This window comes from Lemur catta, chromosome 5 (assembly GCF_020740605.2).
Source record: "Lemur catta isolate mLemCat1 chromosome 5, mLemCat1.pri, whole genome shotgun sequence".
NCBI classification, from domain to species: domain Eukaryota; kingdom Metazoa; phylum Chordata; class Mammalia; order Primates; family Lemuridae; genus Lemur; species Lemur catta.
In genome coordinates, this window is record NC_059132.1 from 74,088,593 (window position 1) to 74,114,965 (window position 26,373).

The following is a 26,373-nucleotide window of genomic DNA, read 5'->3' on the forward strand; positions in this document are numbered from 1 at the left end:
GACATATGTGTAACATAATATATACAGATAGAGATGATATACCTAATCCTTTTGGAGTGATACCACTTCGATCCTGAGGATTCACTGTCCAGTAGTAGTACTTCAGAGTGTGCATGATGAGAAGCACTGTTCCAACCCTCCGAATGGTGTTATATATGTTGACTGTACCAATGAATTCCGTGGACAGATAAGTATAGAGCATCAACTGAACCTATAAAATCAAAATGAAGAACTTAAATCAAAGAAACCCACCAGCATTTTACCCCTGTTTCCAGTAACATCCTCAGGCTACTTACTTGTTCCAAAAAGTTAAGATGCTGAGCTTGACAATAACATCCATGTTAGATAACACATATCCACTAACACACAAGCGCACACACAAACACACACACACACACACACACACACACACACATACTCTCATAAGACCAAACCAGGTAATTTCTTCTTTTACAATAGCATTATAAAGTAAACACTCTAGGAAAACCTTTGATACCTGCCTATTCCACTCAGTATATTTGAGTTTTTAAAATAGAAAATTTAGAAAGGAGAATCGACAGGAAGGCTTCCTACTAGATAAGGGACCAGTTCATTCTGAAAACAATGGGAAATGATTAAAAGTCTGGGGCTAAGAAATGACTGGATGAGAGTCATATGTTAAGAACATATTGGAATTCTGGCAGAAGAACGATAAATTAGACAAAGAAATGGGAAACTGGAGAAAGTCTATTGAGAATGATACTGTGGTAAAAGAAAAGGATTTAATAACAACATATAGAAATGGAAAAATAAACACTACATATACTCTCTAATCAGCTGGAACTAATCCATGGGCACACATGGGAACAGAGGGAAGTAAAAGTCATTAGAAATCAAGAAGAGGGGAGGGAGAAGAGGGAAGGGGTAAAAACCTACCTAGCAGGTACAATGAACGCTATTCGGGTGATACGCACACTAACAGCCCTGACTCAAGCATTATAAAAGCTATCCATGTAACAAAAACATTTGTACTCCGTTAACATTTTGAAATTAAAAATATATAGAAACGAATGAAAGTGAAGCCCTCAAGATTAATCATATGCTAATTATAAATAAACCTTCCCTTATTTACTCATTATATACTCCAATAGCTAAACAAATTATGTTGTTCCCACTAGATCTAAATTCTATGAAGGCAAGAATCAAGTCTATCTTGTTCACCACTGTATCCATAGTGCCCAGCATAGTCACTCAATTACTTGCTGATTAAACAAAGGACCACTGCAGCCAAGAAAATTCATCTCTCCTGCTAGATCATTAAAAAATTCTAAGATAAATGGAAATAACAAATCACCATTCACTCTCTTTTCCAAAAGCAAAGCTTTTCATATTCACACATTCATACCTTCGGCTGTGGTAACCAGAGGTGGATTAACCATGAAGCTAATAAAGCTTAAACTTTATGACCACTCATTTATACATGTTCCTTACAAGACCCTAAACCTAATTTTGTATGCCTTATATTGTATTCTTCTTTTTTTTAAAGAGCTTCCCTCATGGTAAACTATATGACCTTCAAGTCCAACAAAATTTGGACCTGCCCTTTGTTATAACTACCTTTATAATAAAAGCCGGCAAAACCCGCATGGATATACAAAGCAGATGGCTGAAACAGAAGGAAAGCTTAATATTATCAAATCAATTGCATATTCTAAAAAGGAAATTAAGGAAAGTTATTAAAAAGCAGAAAGTAAGAAATAGAGTGTAATAATATTAGGAATCTAAGAAAATCATATGATGAAATAAAAAAATATTCCCCTACAACTAAGTATCTAATAAGAGGCTTTCTGACCACATCAAAAGAGACACAAAGCCTTACAAATATGCTGGTTAGTAAGACAAAAAAAGTGTCTAGTTAAAAGGTTTAAAAAGTAACTTGAAACAATCCTTGAAAAGAAATAAGACTGAGGGTCATGGAAGAAAAAGAGGTCAAATTTAACCTGGAGATAAAAAGCTACAACCTCCAGCTGACTCCTTTGATTATTTCCAAATGGCAATCAAAGTCAGCAGCTGTTTTTCTCTTTAACATTTGAAAAGACCAGCTAAAAATAAGATATTATGACTCCAGAGAAGCAAAAAAAGTCTGCAGACAGTTTTTCCTGACAACTAAAATAAGTATGTGCTATTCCAACCAAAACAGTGATATACACTGCAAGTGGACCAAAAGGGGAAGGGGGAGAGAGGAAAATAATAGGTTCAAAATAACACAGCTTCTAACAAAAATTATAGATAAGATGGATACAATTATGCAATTTAATAAAAATTTCTCTGTTCAAATCCTGCTTAACACTACCACTACTGAATTTTTAGGATAATTTAATATAACATTAGAATTTATTAAAGATACTGTTCAAACACTTGATCACAAACTCATTCATATTCACATAGAAGTAAATGATTTGTTGTTATAAAACTAAAAATAAATTATTTTGCACAAATATGTTTTATAATGTGAATTAATGTGAAATTAAAATGATTAAATGAGACCAGTATTGATATTGCCTTCAAGGAAAGGCTGACATTTCAGCTGTACCTGTAAGAATAAAACTCAGAAGTTCACTGTGTTGGTGGAAGGCAAAAGTATGTAAAGAGGAAGAAAGCGGGACCAGGGTTAGTTGTTAAAGAATGGAAAATAAAAGATATATGGATATATATAGAGAGAGAGAGTATAGCTATATGTGCATATTTGCAATAAAACAGAGCTACAGTTGCTATGTAACATTATATCTACATTGGAACTGTCCAACGTCTGATTTATATTTAGTAAACAAAACCTCCCTCAAGTAAAACTTTATTCAATTTATTATCAGAATGTAAAGACCACAGCTCTATTTTTTAAAATTATGACATTGCTTTACAAAAAAGAAAGAAAAAATATGTATATTTTTACAGAAAGAAAAAATATGTATATACTGACTTGTAATTTTTCCTGAAAAAAGTATGCTTAGTCAATAAAAGCCAATCCACTGAAACCTTACATAGTAATATGTAAAAGGATAAAAGAAAATCCTTAAAATTATCACTCTTCTCAAGCAAAAAATACTTAGCAAAGACAGTAACATAAAATCAATATACAAATTACCTTGGCTGGGGTATGAATCCATATAGCAGGGTTAAGAAGAATGTGATCACACAATTGCTTCAGTAGAGGCATCCCATTCTGCAGATTACTCAGATACTTTGAAAATGCAAGGCAAAGTTCAAGTACTACTCTGCTGACGTGAGATTTGGAAGACTGCAAAAAAAGTAGTTCAAAGATTGCTATTATTACTAATTCAAAACAAGGCAAGTAAATTACAGGCTGTCAATACCAGAAAAAAGTTGGCCCACAAACTATGCTCAAAGTTAAAGATGCTATTAAGCTCACTACCAAATTTCTTTAATAGAAGAGGCAAGGTACAACAACAAAATGTTATTTTAATTTAGGTAATTTTCTATAAAAGGAGACATATTTGCAGACAGGATTCCTTAGCCACTTAGAAGAACAAGTACATGGCCTGCAAATTAAGAATCAAAAATGCAAAATTATTTCATACTTTACCTTTTCAAGACTATATCCTATTACCAAGAAGCCCTTACAGGCAAGCATCTGCTCCTGCATAGCAATTGAGTTCTTCAACAACTCCATGATAAAAGCTAACAAGGTTGAACTAGAATTAAAAAAAAGGCAATGGTTTGAAAAAACATATTTTTAAAAATTAGGTTAGATAGATGTAGCCTTCCATTTACCTTAATAGAAAGTTCTCCATTTCAAAGAAATTGAAGTTTCAATAAAACTGCCTCTAACATTATATCAGAACTAGATTTTTAATGTAGGATTAGAATTTACTCAAATATTTATTTCATATACTTTATCAAAACATATTAATAGGCAAATTACTTAGAAACAATAACAAATATGCATGATATAAAGAAAAATGAGCAATGTCCAAAAACAATAGAAATAGCTAATCAATATATATATTAAGGCCTTAAAGAATAGATATAACTTAGATAAGCAAGTATATTCAACTTTAAAGGGTTAAGGGTCAAAAGGAGGGAAAAGATAGTGGAGCAAACAGACTAAGGTATAAATCCCCAAAATATGTTACAGCAGCAGTCCCCAATCTTTTTGGCACCAGGTTTCATGGAAGACAATTTTTCCACAGACCAGGGCGGGTAGGGGGCAGGTGGGATGGTTTGGGGATGATTTAAGTGCATTATATTTATTGTGCAGTCTAACCTCTCTGCTAATGATCATCTGTACTTGCAGCCGCTCCCCAAGCTAGCATCACCACCTCAGCTCCACCTCGGATCATCAGGCATTAGAGTCTCATAAGGAGCACGCAACCTAGATCCCTCGCATGCGCAGTTCACAGTAGGGTTCACACTCCCATGAGAATCTAATACTGCCGCTGATATGACAGGAGGCAGAGCTTATACAGTGATGAGAACAACGGGGAATGCCTGTAAATACAGATGAAGCTTCGCTTGCTTGCCTGCCGCTCACTTCCTGCTGTGCGGCCTGGTTCCTAACAGGCCACTGTTACCCAGGCCACGGCCTGGAGGTTGGAGACCACAGTGTTAGGGGTCCACACTGGCCTAGTTTAAATAGAACAGAGGGTACATGAAGGGGGTGATAGGAAAGTAAAGTTAACTTGGAGACAAACTTGAGGCCTTGAACACTAATTTAAGAAGTTTGTTCACTATCCCAAAAAACAAAATCATAATTCTCCAGTCAGTCCTTAAGACTTAAAATTGAATAGGGACTGCAACCCATAATTTTTAGGGACACCGAAAAGGAAAAGGAATAAGATCAGCTGTTGCCACCTTCTCAATGGCTCTGAGAGATTCCCACAAAAAAAAAGAGAAAGCATGACTGGCAGCCAATCTCCTCCTTCACCAGTGCTTTAACTGCCAACAATTCCAAGAAAGAAAGAAAGAAAGAAAGGAGAAGGAAGGAGGGAGGAAGGAAACAAGGAAGGCAGGCAGGCAGCCTTGTTAGAGCAGGACAAAAAAAATTCTATGAAGTATTAATTTGTCAAGGGTAATTTAATTTTGATGTTTTAAAACATAGTTGACAAATACTTTATTACTTTTTCGAAAAGGAAAAAAAAGGAAGTTCTGTTGCCTAAAAATAATCTGGAAAAAACTATTCCATCATTAATTATATACACTGGTTATAGGCATGAAGATATGTATTGATATAAAAGCAGAAATTAAAGGGAGAATTTCAAAATGGGAGAATGTAAAACTCATTTAAATTTCTCAAATAAATGAAACAATTATTTTACTATACATAATTTCACTAGACTATACAGCCATGAGAAATTCATTTAATCATCTCCCACATTTTATAACTTATCCTAGAATTCATATGCCTCCCTCTGCCTTTTTTAGACTCAACACTACAACAAAGGAAACAAAATGTGTGAAATGTATAATCTAATTTTTTTAAAAAGACTAAATCACCTCATGTAAACACTATTTAAAATTTTAGCTTTCAATTACACACATGCAATCAGTAATAAATAATTAAAATATAAAAAGCTAAATTTCCATAATAAATCACTGCCAAATAAGAATTTTAAACATTCTGAAGTTAAAACTTTAGACAAAAATGTATTCATTTTTGATAATTCCATTATTGATATTTACAAATTTATTCTAAAACAACTTTATGGCTTCTTCAAGTTTCCATATTTCTTATTGATAAACAAGAATTTCAAGTAATACTAATATAATTGATATGGATTTGTAATACCATTTACAGTTCACAAATTTCTTTACACTATTTTGACTCTACAACGAACCTCAAAGGCAAATAAGGTATTGTGTGGCTCAATAGTGATGAAAGTAACTCTCACACCAAATTACCGAAAAAAATAAAGGCACTCACCAGATAGTCAAATCAACCTCATCAGACAAATATTGCCTATAATCCAACTGTGCAAAAAGTGGAAACAGCACTTGTACTCCTCCAATTGAATGCATAGCACTTTGGATAGAATGTGTTAGAACCGCCTTCACATCCTTGTAAAACAAAAAGCACAGTAGAGATTTCAATGTTTTCTTTTCCAAAACAATTAGAAAGCACAATAGTAAATACAGGAACACTAAAATGTGACATTCCATGTGTTTAATAAAGGCTGCTAAATATACCTCAATAATACATCCAAAAATTATCATTTAAAATATTCTTAAATACCTGGAGCATGAGTGCATGTGGTGAATGAACAAAAATTGAAGGATTGTCCTTAGGAGATGATTCCAGGCACAGCTGGGCATCTGTAGCCCTTGGATTGTATGTGAAGGCAATGGCACTAGAGAGTTTGCCATCATACAATAAAAGTTTGTGATGCTCAGCAAGGAAAAGGTCGCTTTCTGCTTTGAATTTAAAGGTACCCTAAGAATAAAAAAGAGAACAGTTAAAATATACTAGTGTATCATGAAAAGAAAATCTGATACAAATAACCACAGATATAAAATTTTAAAGAGACATATCAATGATAATTTTTCTAGCAATATTAAATAAGAGGACCCTTCACTGTTTACTTCTATAATGGGATAAATTTATTTGAAAGCTGTAATGGAAATCAAGTGAACCTGACATTAAAACCTTACATTAAAAAATGTAAAACTTTGTGCTTCATAGGGTGTATTGTCTTTTTTTCTTGTATTTTGTCTTTTTTAAAAATTGTGATATAAAGCACATAACATACAACTTACCACGTTAAGCATTTTTAAGTGAATAATTCAGTAATGTTAACTATATTCACATTGTTATACAACAATCTCTAGAACTTTTATATCTCACAAATATGAAACTCTATTGACATCGAACTTCTCCCTACCACATCCCCTAGCAACCACAATTCTACTTTCTGTTTCTATGAGTTTGACTATTATAAAATACACCTCACATAAGTGGAATCATACACTATTTGTCTTTTTGTGACTAGAGTATTTCACGTAGTACAATGTCTTCAAGGTTCATCCATGTTGTTGCATGTGACAGGATTTCCTTTTTTTTTAAAGGTGAGTAATATTCCAGTGTGTGTATCACACTTCATCTATTCATCTGCTGATGGGCATTTGGGTTACTTCTATCTCTTAGCTACCATGAATAATGCTGCTATGAACATGGGTGTGCAAATATCTCTTTGTGATCTTACTTTTAATTCTTTTGTATATATCTCACAAGTGGAATTACTGGATCATATGGTAATTCTATTTGTAATTTTTTGAGGAAACTCTATATTACTTTACATAGCAGTTGCACAATTTTACATCCCCATGAACAGTACACAAGAGTTCCAATTTATTCACATTCTCACCAACACTGTTTGTTTTTGTTTCAGTGGCCATCCTAAAGGGTGTGAAGTGATATCTCATTGTAGTTTCAGTTAGCATTTCTCTAATGACTAGTGATACTGAGCATTTTTTCATGTGCTCATTGGCTATTTTATATATTCTTTAGAGAAATATCTATTAAACTCCTTTGCCCATTTTTTAAATTAAAAAATTATTATTTTTAAAATTTATTTTTTATTGTTGTTGAGTTGTAGGACTTCTTCATATATTCTGGATATTAGCCCCTTATCAGATAATGATTTCCAAAGATAGTCTTCCATTCTGTAGGTAACCTTTTCACTCTCTTCATTGTTTCCTTTGATGTGCAAAACTTTTTAAGTTTGACATTATCTTATATCTGTTTTTGTTGCTTTTGTCATATTCAAGACACTAAATTTGAATTGCCAAATCTGATGTTACAAAGCTTTCCTCCTTTCAGGAATTTTATAGCTTTAGGTCTTACTTTGGGGTCTGTAATCCATTTCAGGCTAATTTTTGTATATGGTGTGAAGTAAGGGTCAAACTTTATTCTTTCACATATAGATGTCCAGTTTGCCCAACACCCTGTATTAAAGATACAATCCTTGCCCCAGTATGCAACTTTGGCTCCTTATAGAAGATCATTTAACCATATAAGCAAAAGTTTATTTCTGGACTCTCTATTCTGTTCCATTGGTCTGTATGTCCATCTTTAAGCAAGTTCAACAATGTTTTTATTACTGTAACTACGTAATAAAATTTGAAATCCAGAAGTGTAAAGCCTCCAATATTGTTTTTTCCTTTTCAAGATTGGTTATTGAGAGTCTCTTGAGATTCCATGTGAATTTTAGGATGGTTTTTCTATTTATATAAGAAATGCCATTGGGATTTTGATAGGAATTGTACTCAATCTGTAGATTGGTTTGGTAATATGGACTTTTAACAATATTGTCTTCCACTCCATGAACACAGGATGTCTTTTGTTTATTTGTGTCTTCTTTAATTTTTTCAGCAACATGTTATACTTTCCAGCGTACAATTCTTTTGGTTCCTTGGTTGAGTTTACTCCTAAGCATTTTACTCTTTTTGATGCTATTGTAAAAGAGATTATTTGTCATACTTTCCTTTTCTAATTGTTCATTGTTAGTATTAAATATATAGAAACACAACTGATTTTTGTGTGTTGATTTTGTATCCTGCAACTCTGCACAATTCATTTATTAGTTCTAACAGTTTTTGGTGAAATCTTTGGAGTTTTTGATATATAAGATCACGCCATCTATAAAGAGATAATTTTACTTCTTCCTTTCCAATCTGAATACCTTTAATGTCTTTTTCCTTACATAATTGCTCTAGCTGGGACTTCCAATACTGTGTTGAATAGAAGTGGCAAGAACAAGTAAATCCTTACCTTGATCCTGATTTTAGAGGCAAAGCTCTCAGTTTTACATGGTTGAGTATGACATTAGCTATGGGCTTTTCATATATGGCCTTTTGTATGTTGAGGTAGTTTCCTTCTGCTCACAGATGGTTCAGTGTTTATTTTTATCATGAAATGGTGTTGATTTTAGTCAAATGCTTTTTCTGCCTAAGTTGAAATAATCATGTGGTTTTTGTGATTCACTCTCTTAATGTGTATTACATTAACTGATTTTCATATGTTGAACAATCCTTGCATTCCAGGAATAAATACTACCTTGTCATTGTGTATAATTCTTTTAATGTGCTATTAAATTCAGTTTACTAGTATTTTTATTGAGGATTTTTCCATCAATATTCATCAGAGATATTGGTCTGTAGTTTTCTTTCTTGTACTATCTTTACCTGGCTTTGGTATCAGGGTAACATTAGCTTTATAAAGTAAGTTTGGAAGTGTTCCCTCCTCTTCAAGTTTTTGGAAGAGTTTGAGGAGCACTGATGTTAATTCTTCTTTAAACGTTTGATGGAATTCTCCAGTGAAGCCATCTAGTCCTGGGCTTTTCTTTCTGGGACGTTTTTGTACTATTGATTCAATCTCCCTACTAGCTATAGGTCTTTTCAGATTTTTTAAATTTATTCTTGATTTAGACTTGGTAGGTTGTATGTTTCTAGAAATTTATCCATTTCTTCTAGGTTATCCAATTTGTTGGCATCTAATAGTTCACAGTAGCCTCTTATAGTCCTTTTTATTTCTGTGACATCAGTTATGTCTCCTCTTTCATTTCTGATTTTATTTGAGTCCCCTTTTTTTCTTCATCTAGTAAGGGTTTGTCAGGTTTTTGATCTTTTCAAAAAACCAACTCTTAATTTCACTGATATTTTTATATTGCTTTTCTAGTCTCAATTTCATTTATTTCTGCTTTGATTGTTTTTATCATTTCCTTCCCTCTGCTAACATTGATTTCATTGTTTTTCTTTTTCTAGTTCCTTGCAGTGTAAAGTTAAGTTGTTAAGATGTTTCTTCTTTTATAATGTAAGCCTTTACCACTAAAAACTTCCCTCTTGGTTTTGCTTTCACTGAATGCCATAAATTTTGATATATTGTTTTCATTCTTATTTGTCTCAAAATATTTTCTAATTTCCTGTGTGATTTCTTCTTTGACCCAATGGTTGTTTACATGTACTATTTAATTTCTACATATTTGGGGATTTCCAGTTTTCCTTTGGCAATTGGTTTCAAATTTCATTCCACTGTGGTCAAAAAAGATACTTGGTATGACTTCAATATTCTTAAATTTGTTGACAATGATTTTGTGGCCTAACATGTGGTCTATCCTGGAGAATGTTCCATGTGTACTTGAGAAGAATGCATATTCTAGTGTTGTTGCAGGGAGTGTCATGTATATGCTTGTTAAAGCCAATTGGCCTATATTGTTGTTCAAGTCCTCTGTTTCTTATTGATCCTCTGTCTGGTTGTTCTATTCACTATTGAAAGTTGACTATTGAAGTCTCCTACTATTATTTTGTTGCTGCCTACTTCTCCTTTCAATTCTGTCAAGGTTTGCAGCAGACATTTGGGAGCTCTGATGTTACGTGCATGTACTTATAACTGTTATATCTACCTGGTGAATTGAACCTCATATCATTATATAATGTCCTTCTTTGTCTCTTGTGACAGTTTTTGACTTAAAGTTTATTTTGTCTTACGTAAGTATGAACACTCATACTCTCTTGTTTACCATTTGCAAGTAATATCTTTTTTTTCCATCCTTTCACAGTCAGCCTATGTGTCTCCTCAGATATAAAGTAAGTCTCTTATACATAGCATACAGTAGACCTTGTTTTCTTTTTTTTTATTTTTTCTTTAGTCCAGTCAGCCAATCTATGTCTTTTGATTGGGGAGGTCAATCTGTTTATATGTAAAGTAATCAGTGATAGGGCAGGACAAATTCCATTTGTTAATTGTTTTCTGTATGTCTTATAGCTTTTTAGTCTGTTTTCTTCTCTTGCTGACTTCCTCTGTGTTTCACTGACTTTTTGTAGTGACATATGTTAAAGCAAATTAAAACGGAGATCAGGCCTGGAAAACCCTAGTGCAGACAAAGACCTCAACATTGCTTAAATTGCAAACATAAGCAAAACTTAACTTGGGCCATTTCTTATAAATGCTTGCATTACAGAAAAACAAAACTTAAGCACAACCAATCAAAAGCAGACAATTAACTTACAATGATATAACCAGGGACTTAACAAGACAGACCAAAAAAGGCAACTTTATACCTATAACTAATCAAATATTTTCTTTGTTTTATTTCTGCATTCACTCTATAAAAGCTTGTCTCTACACTTCATTATTGAAGTTCAAACCCTCTTTCGGTTTGGTGCTTCCTGATTTATGAATTGCTCAAACCCTCTTTTGGTTTGGTGCTTCCTGATTCCTGATTCATGAATTGCTCAAATAAACTCTAAACTTTTCTTTGTGTCTTAGTTTATCTTTAACACATGCTTTGATTACTATCTCATTTCCTTTTGTGTCTCTTCTGTAGGTATTTTCTTTGTGGTTACCAGGGGAATTACATAAAATATCTTAAAGTTATGGTAATGTATTTTAAACTGATAACAACTTCAATTGCATACAAAAACTACACTCTTTATATCTCTATGCCTCCCATTTTATATTATTGATGTCACAAATTACATCTTTTTATATTGTGAATATACTGATAAAGATTTAGTTATCTTATGCTTTTGTCTTTTAAAATCTACAGTGATTTTCTCTCTCTCTCTCTCTCTCTATCTCTCTCTCTCTCTCTCTCTCTCTCTCTCTCTCTCTCTCTCTCTCTCTCGACTCGTTACCCCCGCACTCGGGGAGCGCTCCAATAAAGCCTCTTTACGTATCCCTTTCAACTCTGCTTGTCTTTCTTTCTCTGGCGCCAGCCAATCCAAAAAACCTTACATAACCCACCTTCAAATCAAGCTCAACTATCATTGGTGAGGCAGTGAATAATAAGTACGTACCTTGTATCCCAGGCCCAACTGATAAATAGCAAAAATCTGAGCTGCATTAAGAGCTTCACTAAAAAGGTAAACTGCAGTCATCTGACCACAGAATACTCTATTAGCATCTGCTGTTTCTGATGAGCCCAGGAAACATTTGTCAAAGGTCTGTGAAAGAAAATAGAAGACTTTATTAGGAAAATACATATATACACTCCAGAAATAATAAAAACTTTTATTGCTATAAATAATTTGTCCATCCTAAACTATATCTGAATAGATTAAAATATTAATAATTCATCTAGCATTTCATTTCATTCTTTTTCCCTATGGTGTAGAGATCAGAAAAGATGTTACAGAAACATGAGTTTTCTAAATTGCAGTAAACAAAACTTGATAATAAAGTGGATGTAAAAAAGAAGTCAAAAATCATTATGGCGCTGAAGGTTCATAGTTGGGCAACTAAAAATTCAGACAGAAAAGCAGGCTTTGGAGCAAGGAGGAAAATAATTAGTTAGGTTTGGGACACAGACCAAACTTTTCTGTGAGCTAATTACAGATGGAGTTTATATGGATGAAGAAACAGCTGTCAACAGGGTCCTGTAAGTTTGGGGAGAAGTTAAAGCTGAGAAGACAAACTTTTGCAGACATCAACATATAGATAATGGGTAAAGTCATAGGAATAGACACAAATCTCTCAAAAGGAGTATGTAAATCCAGCTGGCATGTGTTTCTCTTGCAACATAAAAAAATCCTGTTAATAATGTCCAGGTTGTAAAGACATTTTAAAAACCTACATGTACAATGCACAAGGAAAAAAGAAAAGTTCTTCATGACTCTTCAAGACAATCATTTTATATCATGACACCATTAGAAAGAATGGTGAGAAATGTGTATGTAATGACATTAGGGAATACAGAAAAGTTGTAAACACTGTGTTCTCAAGCCAAACCACCCATGTCAAACCCGTTTCCTGAGCATGGCAGGTTACTTAACATCTCTGTGCTTCACCCTCCTTATCTGTAAAATGGAGATTATAATAGTGCTTATGTTGCAAGGTTGCTGGGGATTTTAGAAAATAAACTTATTTATTACAATGGCTGGAAGACAAATGCACTTAGGAAAAAACAGGTTACAAAACAATATACATATCTGAGTCCTTTTTTGTAATAAAAAAAAAAGAGCTAACGCTTATTGAGTACTCATTCTGTACAAGGCACTCTACTAATAGATTTACGAACATTATCTCATTTAATCATCACAATAACCTTTTGAGGTATGAACTATTTTCTGCCCATTTTCAGGTGGGAAAAAACTAAGGCCTAATAGATTAAATGAGGTCACATGGTCAATAAATGACAGAGCTGAGATTCAAACCTAAGTCTGTCTGATACAACACCCTCAAGGTAAGCATTAAGCAATACTTGTATATACATGTAACAAAGGCTATGAAAGGAGTTAATGGATGGGTAGTATAGTTTGTGTTCATTTTCCTGATCTTTATTTTTTAAGTTTTCTATAAAAAGAATGTAATTAGGAGAAAAATAAGAACATTTTTAATTTCATTCTAACCTATAGATCTCTTTCTGAATCCTGAAAATATTATAACATAATAGTTATCTATAGCAGCTAGAATTATATGCAAAATGTATAAGTATGCATAATCCAACTCATTCAAAAAATGGTTAAAGCCCTGCAGCAGAGTTCACGTTTATGTTGGTAAATGGATCCATGACCCAAACGTTGTCAAGATATAGCCACTGTATCTATAAATCCTTATCTTTACTATACCCAGAATAATTTTATAACAAGGACTGAGTAATATCTTATCTGACACATTAACAAGTTGTATTCAATAAATAAATTAACATGGTACCTAAATTATAGTTACAAAAGTCCACCATTGTGGTATTTGCAAAATATATATTCAAGTTCTAAAACTTTTTGTTTAAAAAGTTCATGCTTTAAAAATAATTTTTTTTCACTGCAACATTCTAAAACTACTTACATCACTGGTGTTGACCAACCATGTTATCTCTCCATAGGAAGCTAGCTCGCCATTCACGTAACATCGAAGTTCACTGTTCTTCCATCGGTTATAAATGTGCACTATGGTTACCATATACCACTAAAGAAGCAAAAAGAAGTAAATAATAATAATAATAAAGATAATGACTCTTCCAATAACACAGCCATTTAGATAAGTAAAAACTAAATAAGTTATAGTTAAACCTAAAAATAAAATAAGAATACCTTTATTAAATTCAATATTTAACTTCTGGAACAGTATCTATTCATGGGGGCTCTCAATTGGTAAGAACTTAACCACTATTTTTCCAGCTTTCTATTATGAAAATTTTCAAATATAACCCCCAAAAGCTGACAATTGAGTACAAACACCTTCTTTCCAACCACCTAGACACCACAATTGATGACATTTTCCATATTTGCTTAATCTATCTGCCTACTTATCTATCTATACATTTTGTTGATGAGCCATTTATTCAACTTTAATTTTAAGATACAAAAGCAAACACATATTAAATTTGAACTACTAAAATAATTGCCATTGATATTTTCTCCTTATATTTTCCTGAAACTCTATAAATGACTAAATATCAAATCTTTTTATTATACAAATGAGAGAGGTTAACCATTATCCAGTGATTTACACTTGATTTTTTTGAAACAATATAAACAGAGTTATGATTTATCTCATGTGAATAGCAGCAAAACAAAGCATTTTGAAGGTTAGCAAAGCTTATTAACATAACTATGACTCAGTAAGATCACATACCTTTTGTGGCTTGAAATCAAATTTCACACAGTGTTGAAAGCCTTTTCCTTTTGACTTTATTGATGTTATAATCAAACAGCCTCCGACAAAATGAGCAGAATAACCAAGACCTTTACTGGTTCTGAAACTATAAAGAATAAGTTTTCATTTTACCTCTAAGTATTCTTCTCATTTTCAAAGTAAGATATTAACACTCATCAGTTTATACAAATACTTACCAATACAAATATGGTTTATCCTTATCTACATTGATGTTATTTACAGGATCCATTCTAAGCCAGGTATGAAATGTAAAACCATTCTGGTATGGCCATTTGGCTATAGGTGGTAATGCAATAGCCTAAAGGGAAAGAAACTTTTGAGTTATTAACTCATGTAAAAAACCTTATTATTGAAATCATGAAAATGAGACTTTAGAATGCTATATGTATTTATACTACATCATATTACTTTGCCACTATTAAAATATCTGAAAGAAAATTCTTTATCTGGAAGAAGACTTAATAACTTTTGAATTTTTCCAAATACATAGTAATGATGTTAATAAAATGAAAGAAACATTCAGTGTGACCTGCTGGACACATGCATGTTGTCTGCTTCATTTCTTAGAACGAACATATCCAAAGAGGTGAGAATAAAAAGAGATAGGTACTGACAACAAATTGAAAATTTGTTCCTGAAATTTCAAGGTATTAGGACAGAGAAAGATGGACTAGAAAGATAAAAGTTAAAGAAAAAAAGTGGTATATATTGGTTTTTTTAACTAGAAATATAAAACTGAAGAGGTTTAGTTCATAACATTTTTAAATTGGTTTTAACACTTGGTTAAAGGTTTAAAATATCATACTACATAACGGAAGGGATCCTGAATAGCCAAAAGAATCTTGAAAGAGAACAACAAAGTTGGAGAACTCATAACTGCCAAATTCAAAGCCTACTGCAAAGCTACAGTCATAAAGACTATATGGTATTGGCATAAGGACTTTGAGCCCTTTGGATAAGGCAAATCCTTCTTAATTACACAACCAAAAGTACAAGTGACAACAGAAAAATACATAAATTGGACTTTATTAAAACTGTAATTGAAAGACGCCCTCAAAAAATTGAAAAGACAAGCCACAAAAATGGAGGAAAATATTTGCAAATTAAGTATCTAATAACGGACTTATATCCAAAATATATGAAAGACTCTAACAACTCAAAAACACAAATGCAATTTTAAAATGAACAAAAGATCTGAATATCCATGTCTCCAAAAAGACATACAAATGGCTAATAAGGGCATGAAAAGATGCTCAATATCATTAGTCACGAAGGAAATACAAATCAAAACCACGATGAAATACTGCTCCATACCCACTAGGGTGGCTATAATAAAAAAGACAGATATTAACCAGTGTTGGCTAGGACGTAGAGAAACTGGAACCCTAGTACATTGCTGGTGGGATTTTAAAATGATATAGCCACTTTGGAAAACAATCTGCAAGTTCCTCAAAATGTTAAACAGGCCAGGTACAGTGGTTCACACCTATAATCCCAGCAATTTGGGAGGCTGAGGTGGGAGGATCACTTGAGACCGAGAGTTTGAGACCAGCCTGGGCAACATAGCAAGACTCTATCTCTACAAAAAGTAAAAAACTTAGTCAAACATCATAGCATATGCCTGTAGTCCTAGAGACTTGGAAGAGTAAGGCAAGAGGATCACTTGAGCCCAGGAGTTCAAGGCTGCAGTAAGCTGTGATTGCTCCACTGCACTCCAGCCTGGGAGACAGAGTGAGATCCTATCTCAAAACAAAAATGTTAAACAAAGACCACATTGACCCAGGAATTCCACTCATACGTAGCTACCCAAGACAAATGAAAACATATATCCACCCATAAAATTGTACACAAAAGATGATAACAGTATTTTTCATAACAGCCCAAAAAGTTGAAACCCCAAATATCCATTAATTGATGAATTAAACGAAGTGTGACATATCCATACAATATGATATCAGCCATAAAAAGGAACGAAGTACTGATACATGCTACACCATGGACAGACCTTGAAAACATTATGCTAAGGCAAAAAAGCCAATCACAAAAGACTACGCCCTATATGATGACATTTACATGAACTGTCCAGAATAGACAAATTATGAAGAGACAGAAAGTAGATTAGTGGTTGCCTACGACTGGGGGACTGGGGGAAAATGGGCAGTGACTGGTAACGATTACAGGGTTTCTTTTGGGGGTGATGAAAATGTTCCAAAATTAGTTGTGGTGATGGCTGTACAACTCTGTGAACATTAACCCATTAAATTATATACTTTACATGAGTTAACAGTATGCTATATGAAATATAGCTCAATAAAGCTGTTTAAAAAAAAATCAAACTACACAAGCTTTTGTTTTATTATAATTTACATTTGCATTTATGTACACATATAATATGTACACATACATTCTTTTATATGTATTAGATACACCATAAAACATGAAAAACATAATACAGCCAAATTTAAATAACACTATTGAGACTTCAAGAGGCTGATTTAAAATGAATAGTGCGTTGAGGAAAAAAAAGAATACATATTTGGTGTATACATATGTTCTCTCTCACTGAAAATGAGAGAAGGTATGAAAGCTTTGTAAGAGGACTTTACCCATGAATACTTTAAATTCCTTTTAAAAGCAGCTATGCTTAAGGAAAAGAATGAGTCACTAAATATATTTAAAATACCTATTCTTCACAAATTTCAAAAGCTGTTCAGCTCAACTGTCCCACTTTCAAGAAAATGCAGATAAGTAGAACGGACATAGTACAATCTTAGAGAATTATAAATAATAAAATCATAACATAATGCATGTAAAATAGTTAATCTCATGAGAACAATTTTTATGTTACAGGTAAATGATAGGCTCAGTGAGAAGAAAGTAAAGTTATTCTGTAAAGCTTCAAATCCAAAATGTCTTTTAAGGAAAAATTGTAAAGGAAAAGAATGAACAATAAAACTTTTCAATGAAAGTTTGTGTATGTAAAATTCAAATATCACAAATGTCCTTTTAAAACATATTCTTATCTTTCTGCAGATATTGTCTGGCTAGCAAACAAGATTTTATGAAAACCAGAGTAAAAAACGAATGAAAGATAAGCTCAGAACAAGAACAGGCTGCAACATCTTTTTTAAAAAATCCTTTTTTTGCTCTTAACAGACTGGCCAATGTAATAAAGAAGCTTCCATAAATAATATATATACATTATATGATATGCTCCTATAACATTTTGAAACATTATCCTACATAATTGCCTGATTTATAAACTGATTAACAGCTTACAAGAATGCTAAGACTGACATAATTTGGGAACTCACAACTTAGGAAAACTTGCCTGTAAGTTTCAAAGAGTTACTATCATTGTATACAGCACGTACAAACAAAACAAAGGTGGGGAAATTTAAGGATAAAGATGTTAAGGAAGACAGAATATGAACGTATTAACACACTAATAGCTACTTAAGAATAGACAGATAAATGCATAGAACAAAATGGCTATGCTTAAAAGAACTGGGTACTTAACTCGATTGCTGACCCAAGCTATTTCTGAGCACTTTCTCAACTACTCTGAGCTTCTATTTCGTCACATCTAAAACAGTTAGAAAAAAGTAACATGCACAATTGTCACAAAGATTAAGTTAGCTCATGCAGAAAAGCTTCTACCTAACACAGAATCTGTCAGGGTGCTCACAGGGTTGCATTTTCAGGAAGCAAAGGAAAAGAGAACTCAAAGTGATTTCCTCATTAATATAATATTTACTTACTGCAGCACTCTTTCCTGGAAAGTTGAAAAAGGCATCAGGGCCATACTTCTGAGGCATGTGCTTTAATACAGACAGCAACTTCCCAGCATGTGGAGGCTATGAAAATAATTAACAATTTATCGACCACATTATTCACCATAAAACAGAAAATATATGTTTTAAATATAGTTATGTTTTAATATACACAAGAATAACCAAATAATGCTATAAGCTTAAAAGCATATAAATTAACAAAAGTTATTTTCAACTATTTTAAAGAAATAATGTACTCTATGCTTTGTTTTGTCATACTATAGGATATATATTAGGTGTCCAATAAATATGAGCCAGTATCGTTTGACACTGGAAACTCTTCTCCACACTGCAGCAAAAATGATCTTTTAAAATTACAAACTACATCAACCCACCCTTCTTTAAAACACTTTTTATTTTAACAAATACTTCAATAATTCTTAAACAATGTGCCACTATTAAAGGTACTTTGAAAACATTAAAATATTTTAACCACTCTATGAAGGGGTATTACTATTGCCTCATTTTACAGAGGAGGAATCTGAGGTGGAGGAACATTCCCAAGGTCACACAAGAACTAACTGGCAAGGTCAGGATCAGAACTCACTGAAACCAGAGTCCATGCTTTTAACCACTATGCTGATACTCCTGAACTTATGATGAGGTTACATTCTCATAAAACCATGGTAAACTGAAAATAAAGTAAATTAAAAATGCATTTTCTACTTATAATGGGTTTATCCCAAGGTAGCCCATCCTAAGTCAAGGAGTATATTGAATACACATCATTTTCCTGCCATCATAAAGTCCAAAAATCATTAAGTCTGTACTTTCACCATCAAAATGGGAGCCAAAATCCTTAACATGCCCTACAGGATACTTTATCCACCTTTTAAGTCTCATCTTGCATCTTACCACCCCCTTTCCCTGTATTCCATCCACAATCCTTTCTCTCAGTCTTCTCCCCACAATAAGGCCTGACCAGAAGCTCTTCCTTGTGCTTAAGATGTTCTCAATAAGCCTACTCCATTCCCTTCTCAACCAAGTAAATCTCACCCATCTTATCCATCCTTTTTTTTTTTTTTTTTTAAACAGACAGGTTCTTGCTCTGTTGCCCAGGCTGGTACACATGTTGTGATCATGGCGCACGGCAGCCTTGAACTCCTGGGCTCAAGTGATCCTCCCACTTCAGCCTTCCAAGCAGCAGAACTACCAGTGCATGACAATATGCCTGGCTAATATTTTTTTTATTTTTTTAGAGACAAGGTCTTGCTATGTTACCCAGGCTAGTCTCAAACTCCTGGCCTCAAGCAATCCTTCCACTTCAGCCTTTCCAGTAGCTGGGATTACAGGCATGAGCCACCTCTATCCATCCTTTACAGCAGTGGTCCCCAACTTTTTTGGCACCAGGGACCGGTTTCATGGAAGACAATTTTCCCATGGATATAGGGGTGGAGGTAGAGGTCAGCCCTGTTCCTAACAGGCCACAGACCAGTACCAGGGGTTGGGAATCACAGCTTTAGAGCTCATCTTAATGGGCACTTCTCAGTCTTCCCTGAAGTGAGTTAAACTTCCTATTATTTTTCATTCTACAATATACCTCTACTGCATTGAATGTAAAAAAGCTGTAATATAACATTTGATTGCTTCTTTGGCCCACAAGTCTCTAATACATGAAACAACCTACAACTGAAATGAAAAATCCCATTTACATTTACAAAGAAAAGCAAAAAGTACAATCAAATGCACATTATCATTTTAATCAGTTTATACGTAAATAAGTATAGGATATTCCTCTTTATTAAAAGTTCAAAACACAGTCAGACTACAGGTGAAATCATTGATTTGCCTTTATCATGTTTTGGTAGCTGCTATAAGTTATCACTGCTAACTGTGTAAAAGAGTTTAGAAACATTTTACCTAAATATTAAGTGAAAAGTTTCATTGATAAGTGATCAAGAAATTTTCAATTAACCACACTGCTCAATTATAAAAACATAAGAACAATCACACTGCAATCACACTGATTTTTTTAAAATAAATTGCAAAGTGAAATAAAGTGAAACAATTAAGCAGTAAAAAGTAAAAGTACAGTATTGTTGCATTATCATCTAGAGAAATCATTCCTCCAAATTTCCTTTCCCATAAACCAGTAAACAAAAGAATTCATTAAGATAAGCACTTTACTCCACAGACACTGCTAGGGAAGTGTATATTGTACTAGGAAAGCCCTTCAGAAAATAAATTAATAGTCATATTTCAAGAGACTTTAAAAATATTCATGTCCATTGATACTATTTCCACATGTAAAAATCTATGCTAAAGTAATAATTACAACGGCAGATAGAGATTTAGACACAAAGATTTTTCACTGCAATACTATGACAGCAAAAGATGGAAATAAACTGAATGCCTAATAATAAATAGCTAAACAAATGCAATGAATAGGTTTGAGCAAGGCCTTGCTCTTGTTTTATTAATAGTTCATTATTTTTTCCATTTTTCCTCCAAAATTATTCTCATTCTCTTCCCCCTCCCAATAAGCAGCTATATTAACATGTTTAATCTTTTTCTTCACGTTCCTTCAAAAATGTTTTTGTGTGCTTGTACTTACCATTTCAATGGTGTTAGGTTAAATATATTATTGTTTATTACTTTCTTCCTATATTTTTTGTATCTATTCCTATTACTCTGTAGGGTAACTGCTATATAATAATCTATTCTGCGCATCCAATACATTTTTCCTATCCACTCTCTTAATGATGAACACTAATGTTGACAATTCATTGCCATAAAAAATAATGCTTCCATGAACATCCTCACGTATATTTCCTTATGGAACTATGTGAGAATTTCTTAGAATATGCCCTCAGGACCAAATTACTAAGTCATTGGATATAGGCATAATTTACGTGAATAAGTACCACTAGACTCCTCTTGAGGTTGGCTCCACTAGTGTTCATTCCAACCAAAAGCACACAGGTATAAAATAACACTATCTCCCCAACTATACTTTCCATTATCCAACTTTAAAGTCCCTGAAACTTTAGATGTAAGATGACATATAGATACAGTTTTAATGTAAATGCCTCTAAGTATTGATTTTGTGTTTATTTAGTTGTAGGGATTCTACCTCTGTAAATAAATATCTGTTGACATCCTTTGCTATTTTCTCACATATTGTTTTCTACATTCACAAGTATTATAAAAATGTATTAATTATATATTCAGAATAAATTATTTGAATATAAATCAAAACCAAACAGTATATTCCTTTTCTAGACATGACATAGTAACAAGACCTGGACCCACTATAAACAACTAGAAAATTAAGCAAAATGTATGAAACAGAAACTGTTTTCAGACATGGAGGAAGGGTAGCTCAAGACCATCATTCTTAAGAAAGGGAAACAAACAAAATTGCTTTCCACGGAGAGTCAATTTCCATATCACTGCACTGGGAGAGGGAAACTAAACAGAACCTGAAAGTCTCACTGAGTTGCAGAGGCAAAAGTTGGAGAACAGGGAGTTCAAGATGGATAGAAGTTCCAGGACAGAATACTGTAAAGGAAGGAGCTAGAAAAAGCAGCTCCAGAAATCTGCATTGACTGTTTGGCTCAATACTAAATTGTTCATGCTATGATAAAATTCAACAAGTGGGACTAAGACACTAACAGCTATAAGTTAAAGAATTCCCAGAACTAATATAGAACTAGGAATTGACACCCTACTAGACACTGTGGAGAGACCACAGCCTTGTGCTACCTCTTGTCCCATATCTAGTTACTCTAAACCTGACTCAGAAAAAAAAAAACAAAATAAACTTTAAAACTAGCATTAAAGGATAAAGTTGATCCACAATTAACTTATCTGCCTGCAAAAACAATCTAAGAATCTTAAAAGGAATATGACAGGTCGAGTGTGGTGACTCACACCTATCATTCTAGCAGTTTCATAAGCCAAGGCAGGAGGATCAGTTGAGGCCAGGAGTTTGAGACAGGCCTGGGCAACATAGGGAGAAGTTGTCTCTCCAAAAAATTTTAAAAATTAGCGGGTCGTGATGGCACATGACTGTAGTCCTAGCTGCTCGGGAGGCTGAGCCAGAAGGATTGCTTGAGCACAGGAGTTTGAGGCTGAGGCTGCAGTGAGCTACAATGGCACCACTACATTCCAGCCTGGGTGACAGTGAGACACTGTCTCAAAAAAAAAAAAAAAAAATCCAGCACTCAGAAACAAACAATTTACTACATCTAATATCACTATGTCTAAATTCAGTAGGCATAAGAAGCAGGAAAATGTGACCTATAAACAGGAACAAAATCAGTAAGTAAAAAACTGACCTAGATAGCACTCTGGGAGACTGAGGCGGGAGGATTGCTTAAGCTCAGGAGTTCAAGACCAGCCTGAGCAAGAGTGAGCCCCCACCTCTACTAAAAAAAGGAAAATTAGCTGGGTGCTGTGGCATGCGCCTTTAGTACCAGCTACTCAGGAGGCTGAAGCAGGAGGATTGCTTGAGCTCAGGAGTTTGAGTTTACAGTGAGCTATGATGATACCACTGCACTGTACCAAGGTGCCAGACAGCAAGACTGTCTTCCCCCCAAAAAAAAACTGACCCAGAAAATGAGAGATGATAGAATTAGTAGACAAGAGTATTAAAGCAACCATTATTGTGCTAAATTCTGTCAAGGACTTAAAGGAAAATATGAACATAATGAAGAAAAAAAAATGGAAAATATTAAAAACAACCAAATAGTATTTACAGACATAAAAAATATACTACCTGAAATTTTCAATGGATGGAATTAACACACTGCTGAAGAAAAGATCAGTTAATTTGAGGTTATAGCAAAAAAAAGCAATCTAAGATGAAGCACAATGATAAAGACAAAAAAAAAGTCAACAGATCTCAGTGATCTCTGAGACAATATCAAGAGGTCTAACAAATCTATAATTGGAGTGCCAGAAAAGAAGGGAAGGGGGAACAAGAAATGATATTTGAAGAAATAATGACCAAAATTTTTCCAAACTTGATAACAATTATATTATAAACCCACAGATGTAAGAACTCTAATAAGGATAAACATAAGGTAAGCCACACCCAGAAACATAATCAAATTCAATGAAAATCAGTAATAAAAACCTAAAAAGCAGCCAGACAACTGAAGTTTGATACAAAGAAGCTAAGAATCTAAATTTCAACACACTGAATAAGAGTAACTGCAGGGCACAAATTTAGATATACTTAATCAAAGCTAGATTAAAGATCAGCTTGCTGAGCAGTTGCTGTGGGCAATGATCACTAAAAGGCACTCAACGTGGCAAAGCAACAAAAATGGAGAAAATATTTACTGGTATTCCTTAAAGGGACAGCTAACTAAATGGCAGGAAGAAACAGTATGATAAGGCACCTGGGGTTCAAAATAAGTTCACCCCCATCAACATCCATTGTAAAGAATCACTAAATGGCATCTAAAGAGGATGGATCCAATTAATGGCAGAGCTTTTGTTCACTGAGAGGATTGTTCAAGTTTAAGGGCCTCAGCTAAACTCAGATCAACCGAATAAAAGCTAGGTACTGCTACCCAACACTTTTCTTTCTCTGTCCTTACTTTTTTCCTGTAATAGTTGTTGAATGTACATTTAAAGAACAACAATTCAAAGAAAAACCAAAATATTGGCCTGCCTAGAATAGCCATTCTCTTAGTCCACACCTGTGTTTTGGCATAACAAAAGCAGGCATATGGATCCAAATGCTATTTTAATTGATCTCCTCGCCTCAATTTGACATTCACCTCATATGAGATAATATCAGTTACTTACAAGCTAGTATGTGTTGGGGGGAGAATAATTTCAAACACCAAAGAGTATTTAAGTTTTTTACCCATTGTCCTTTATCTCCTTGAAGTTTACTGAAGAAAAGTTTTAGTTCTCGAACTGTCAAATTATAGCTAGCCAGCACTCCCAACATGTCAACTAGAAGATCTGGAAACAAAAGAAAACAGTAAAATAATTAAGCTACTTATATTTCTTGAAAATTTAAAATACACTGTACTTAAGAGTTTGGACACTAAAATTCTAGTACATGCTACTTGCTCAAATATTTCTTACATAAATGTTACTAAATGCAATAAGATAAATACATATTTAAAAGTCAAACTTCATTTTTTCATATACATTGTACTATAGAAAAAGTCATACCTGCTATCATATTGTCAACTTTTTCAATTTTCCCAAGCACTTTTTCAACAAGGCCTACTTCAGTGCAGACTTGAAGATTTCGTATGCTTTTCTTCAGAATGGCTGTAAACATGCTCCAGACTTCTGCTTGGCAAGTAATGTCACATTTTTCCAGTAGGTCCACCATGCAGATGATACTCTCACCTTCTTGGATAATGAAATTCATTTCCAAATCAAACTGTCCTCCTACCAGCTTCCAAGGGAATAAAAACAAACAAGACCACATTAAAAGCATTAGTATTTTCAGTATCACTGTACCAGGCTCCTAAACATTAGATTACTAGTAACTACTCAAACACATTCTTTCCTAACCTACACAAACATAAACGGTTCATTACCAAAAACAAAAAGTTCTAAAAAACGAAGTTTCTAAAGAGAGCTTCAAATTTAGAGAGTACAAAGTGAAGCAAGAATATAAAAATGGAAGCATTTTTCAACAAAAACAAATATAGAATGTCTTAGGTAAATCCCTACCTACTGCCCTGTTACTAAGAAAGATCTAAATTAGCTCCAGAATTGCTTCTAATTCGATATTTCACTTACGAATTACCTACTCTGTGAACTACACACAGCAACCTAAAGGTCCTTTGCTACCTAAACAAGGTATGAGCTCATAACAAAGCTGAAAAGCTGAAAAGGCTCAGAATAGACAAAAAAAATTGGAGTTTATATTTATCAGATTTCTGGTTTATTAAATCTACTCATTTTAATCCCTCTTCTCTGCCAATAATCAGTACAACTTACACACAGTCACAGACCCAAAGTCAGTAATCAAGAAAATTTATTTCATTGATATTACTATCAGAAAGCTGTACTGACCTATCCCCCCCTTCCCATCTTACTTAGTCTCTCCACACAGAAGGAATGTTTATAAATTTTAAACAAATCCCAGTTGTTTGAAGGAAATAAAATACTTTTAGAATTACCTTTGCAGAGCTACCCTATTTAACTAGATTGTTTAAATAAATTTTGTTGTGTACATTTAAGATATATAATATGCTGCTATCTTAAAGAGATTTTTTTAAAGATATCTATCAGAAATAGTTACACACATGATCCATCTACCCTTTTTTTTTCCTGAATACTCCTTGGTTTTTCATTACGCATTCCTAAACCCAAAAGGTGGGCAAGAATTAGAAGAATATGAACTTTATAATACAAAATCCAAGAGCTCATAAAAGAATAATAGACACAAGCAAATAGAGTTTACTCTAGGAAAGCAAGGAAGGTTCAGAACTAGGAAATCAATCAAACCTCCTTGCAGCAGGGATCAACATGTGCCCCAGGTTCTGCCAAAAAATACACACTGGCATGAGACTGAAAAAATGGAAATGAACAACATAAGGATCAGTATCTGCATGCAAGGAGACAAGAATTCCTGGCAAGCACAGTGGTAAAGACATTCAGTTTTGCCAGGAAAGCTCTGGCAGAGATTTTAGTGTACGATTCATTGTATCATCAGTATCAAAGAGTATAAGGAGATAACAGCTGGGGTTTTGCCAAAAGTCCCTTGGTGTTATAGTGTCAATTTCTCCTAGTTACATGGTCCTGGCTATGAAGTATACATGCTTGGTTTCCCAATCCTCCCAGAAACTCTATAAACCATCTAATACACTAAGCCCAGTCTACTTAAACTTGCTTAAATAAATCAATTGTCTATAATTACATGATTTGTAAATTTAAAAAAATATAAAATTCAAATAAGAACTCGAAGTAATATAAACCTTTTGTTCTTGTTTGTGAATATTATTTGCTTGT

At 33.6% G+C, this 26,373-nt stretch overlaps 1 protein-coding gene across 1 annotated transcript in view; it reads right to left on the reverse strand.

Moving 5' to 3' along the window:
• The window catches only part of LRBA (LPS responsive beige-like anchor protein), a 613,453-nt gene that overhangs the window by 521,725 nt on the left and 65,355 nt on the right, over positions 1-26,373 (reverse strand). Inside the window, exons 3-14 of the mRNA XM_045552108.1 lie at positions 24,577-24,808; positions 24,260-24,360; positions 18,367-18,462; positions 14,782-14,903; positions 14,564-14,690; positions 13,775-13,894; positions 11,788-11,934; positions 6,227-6,424; positions 5,918-6,051; positions 3,581-3,689; positions 3,122-3,274; positions 43-211 (exon numbers count right to left, since the gene is read on the reverse strand). Of these exons, the coding sequence (XP_045408064.1) occupies positions 43-211; positions 3,122-3,274; positions 3,581-3,689; positions 5,918-6,051; positions 6,227-6,424; positions 11,788-11,934; positions 13,775-13,894; positions 14,564-14,690; positions 14,782-14,903; positions 18,367-18,462; positions 24,260-24,360; positions 24,577-24,808 (1,708 nt within the window). The remainder of the gene's footprint in view (positions 1-42; positions 212-3,121; positions 3,275-3,580; positions 3,690-5,917; positions 6,052-6,226; positions 6,425-11,787; positions 11,935-13,774; positions 13,895-14,563; positions 14,691-14,781; positions 14,904-18,366; positions 18,463-24,259; positions 24,361-24,576; positions 24,809-26,373) is intronic.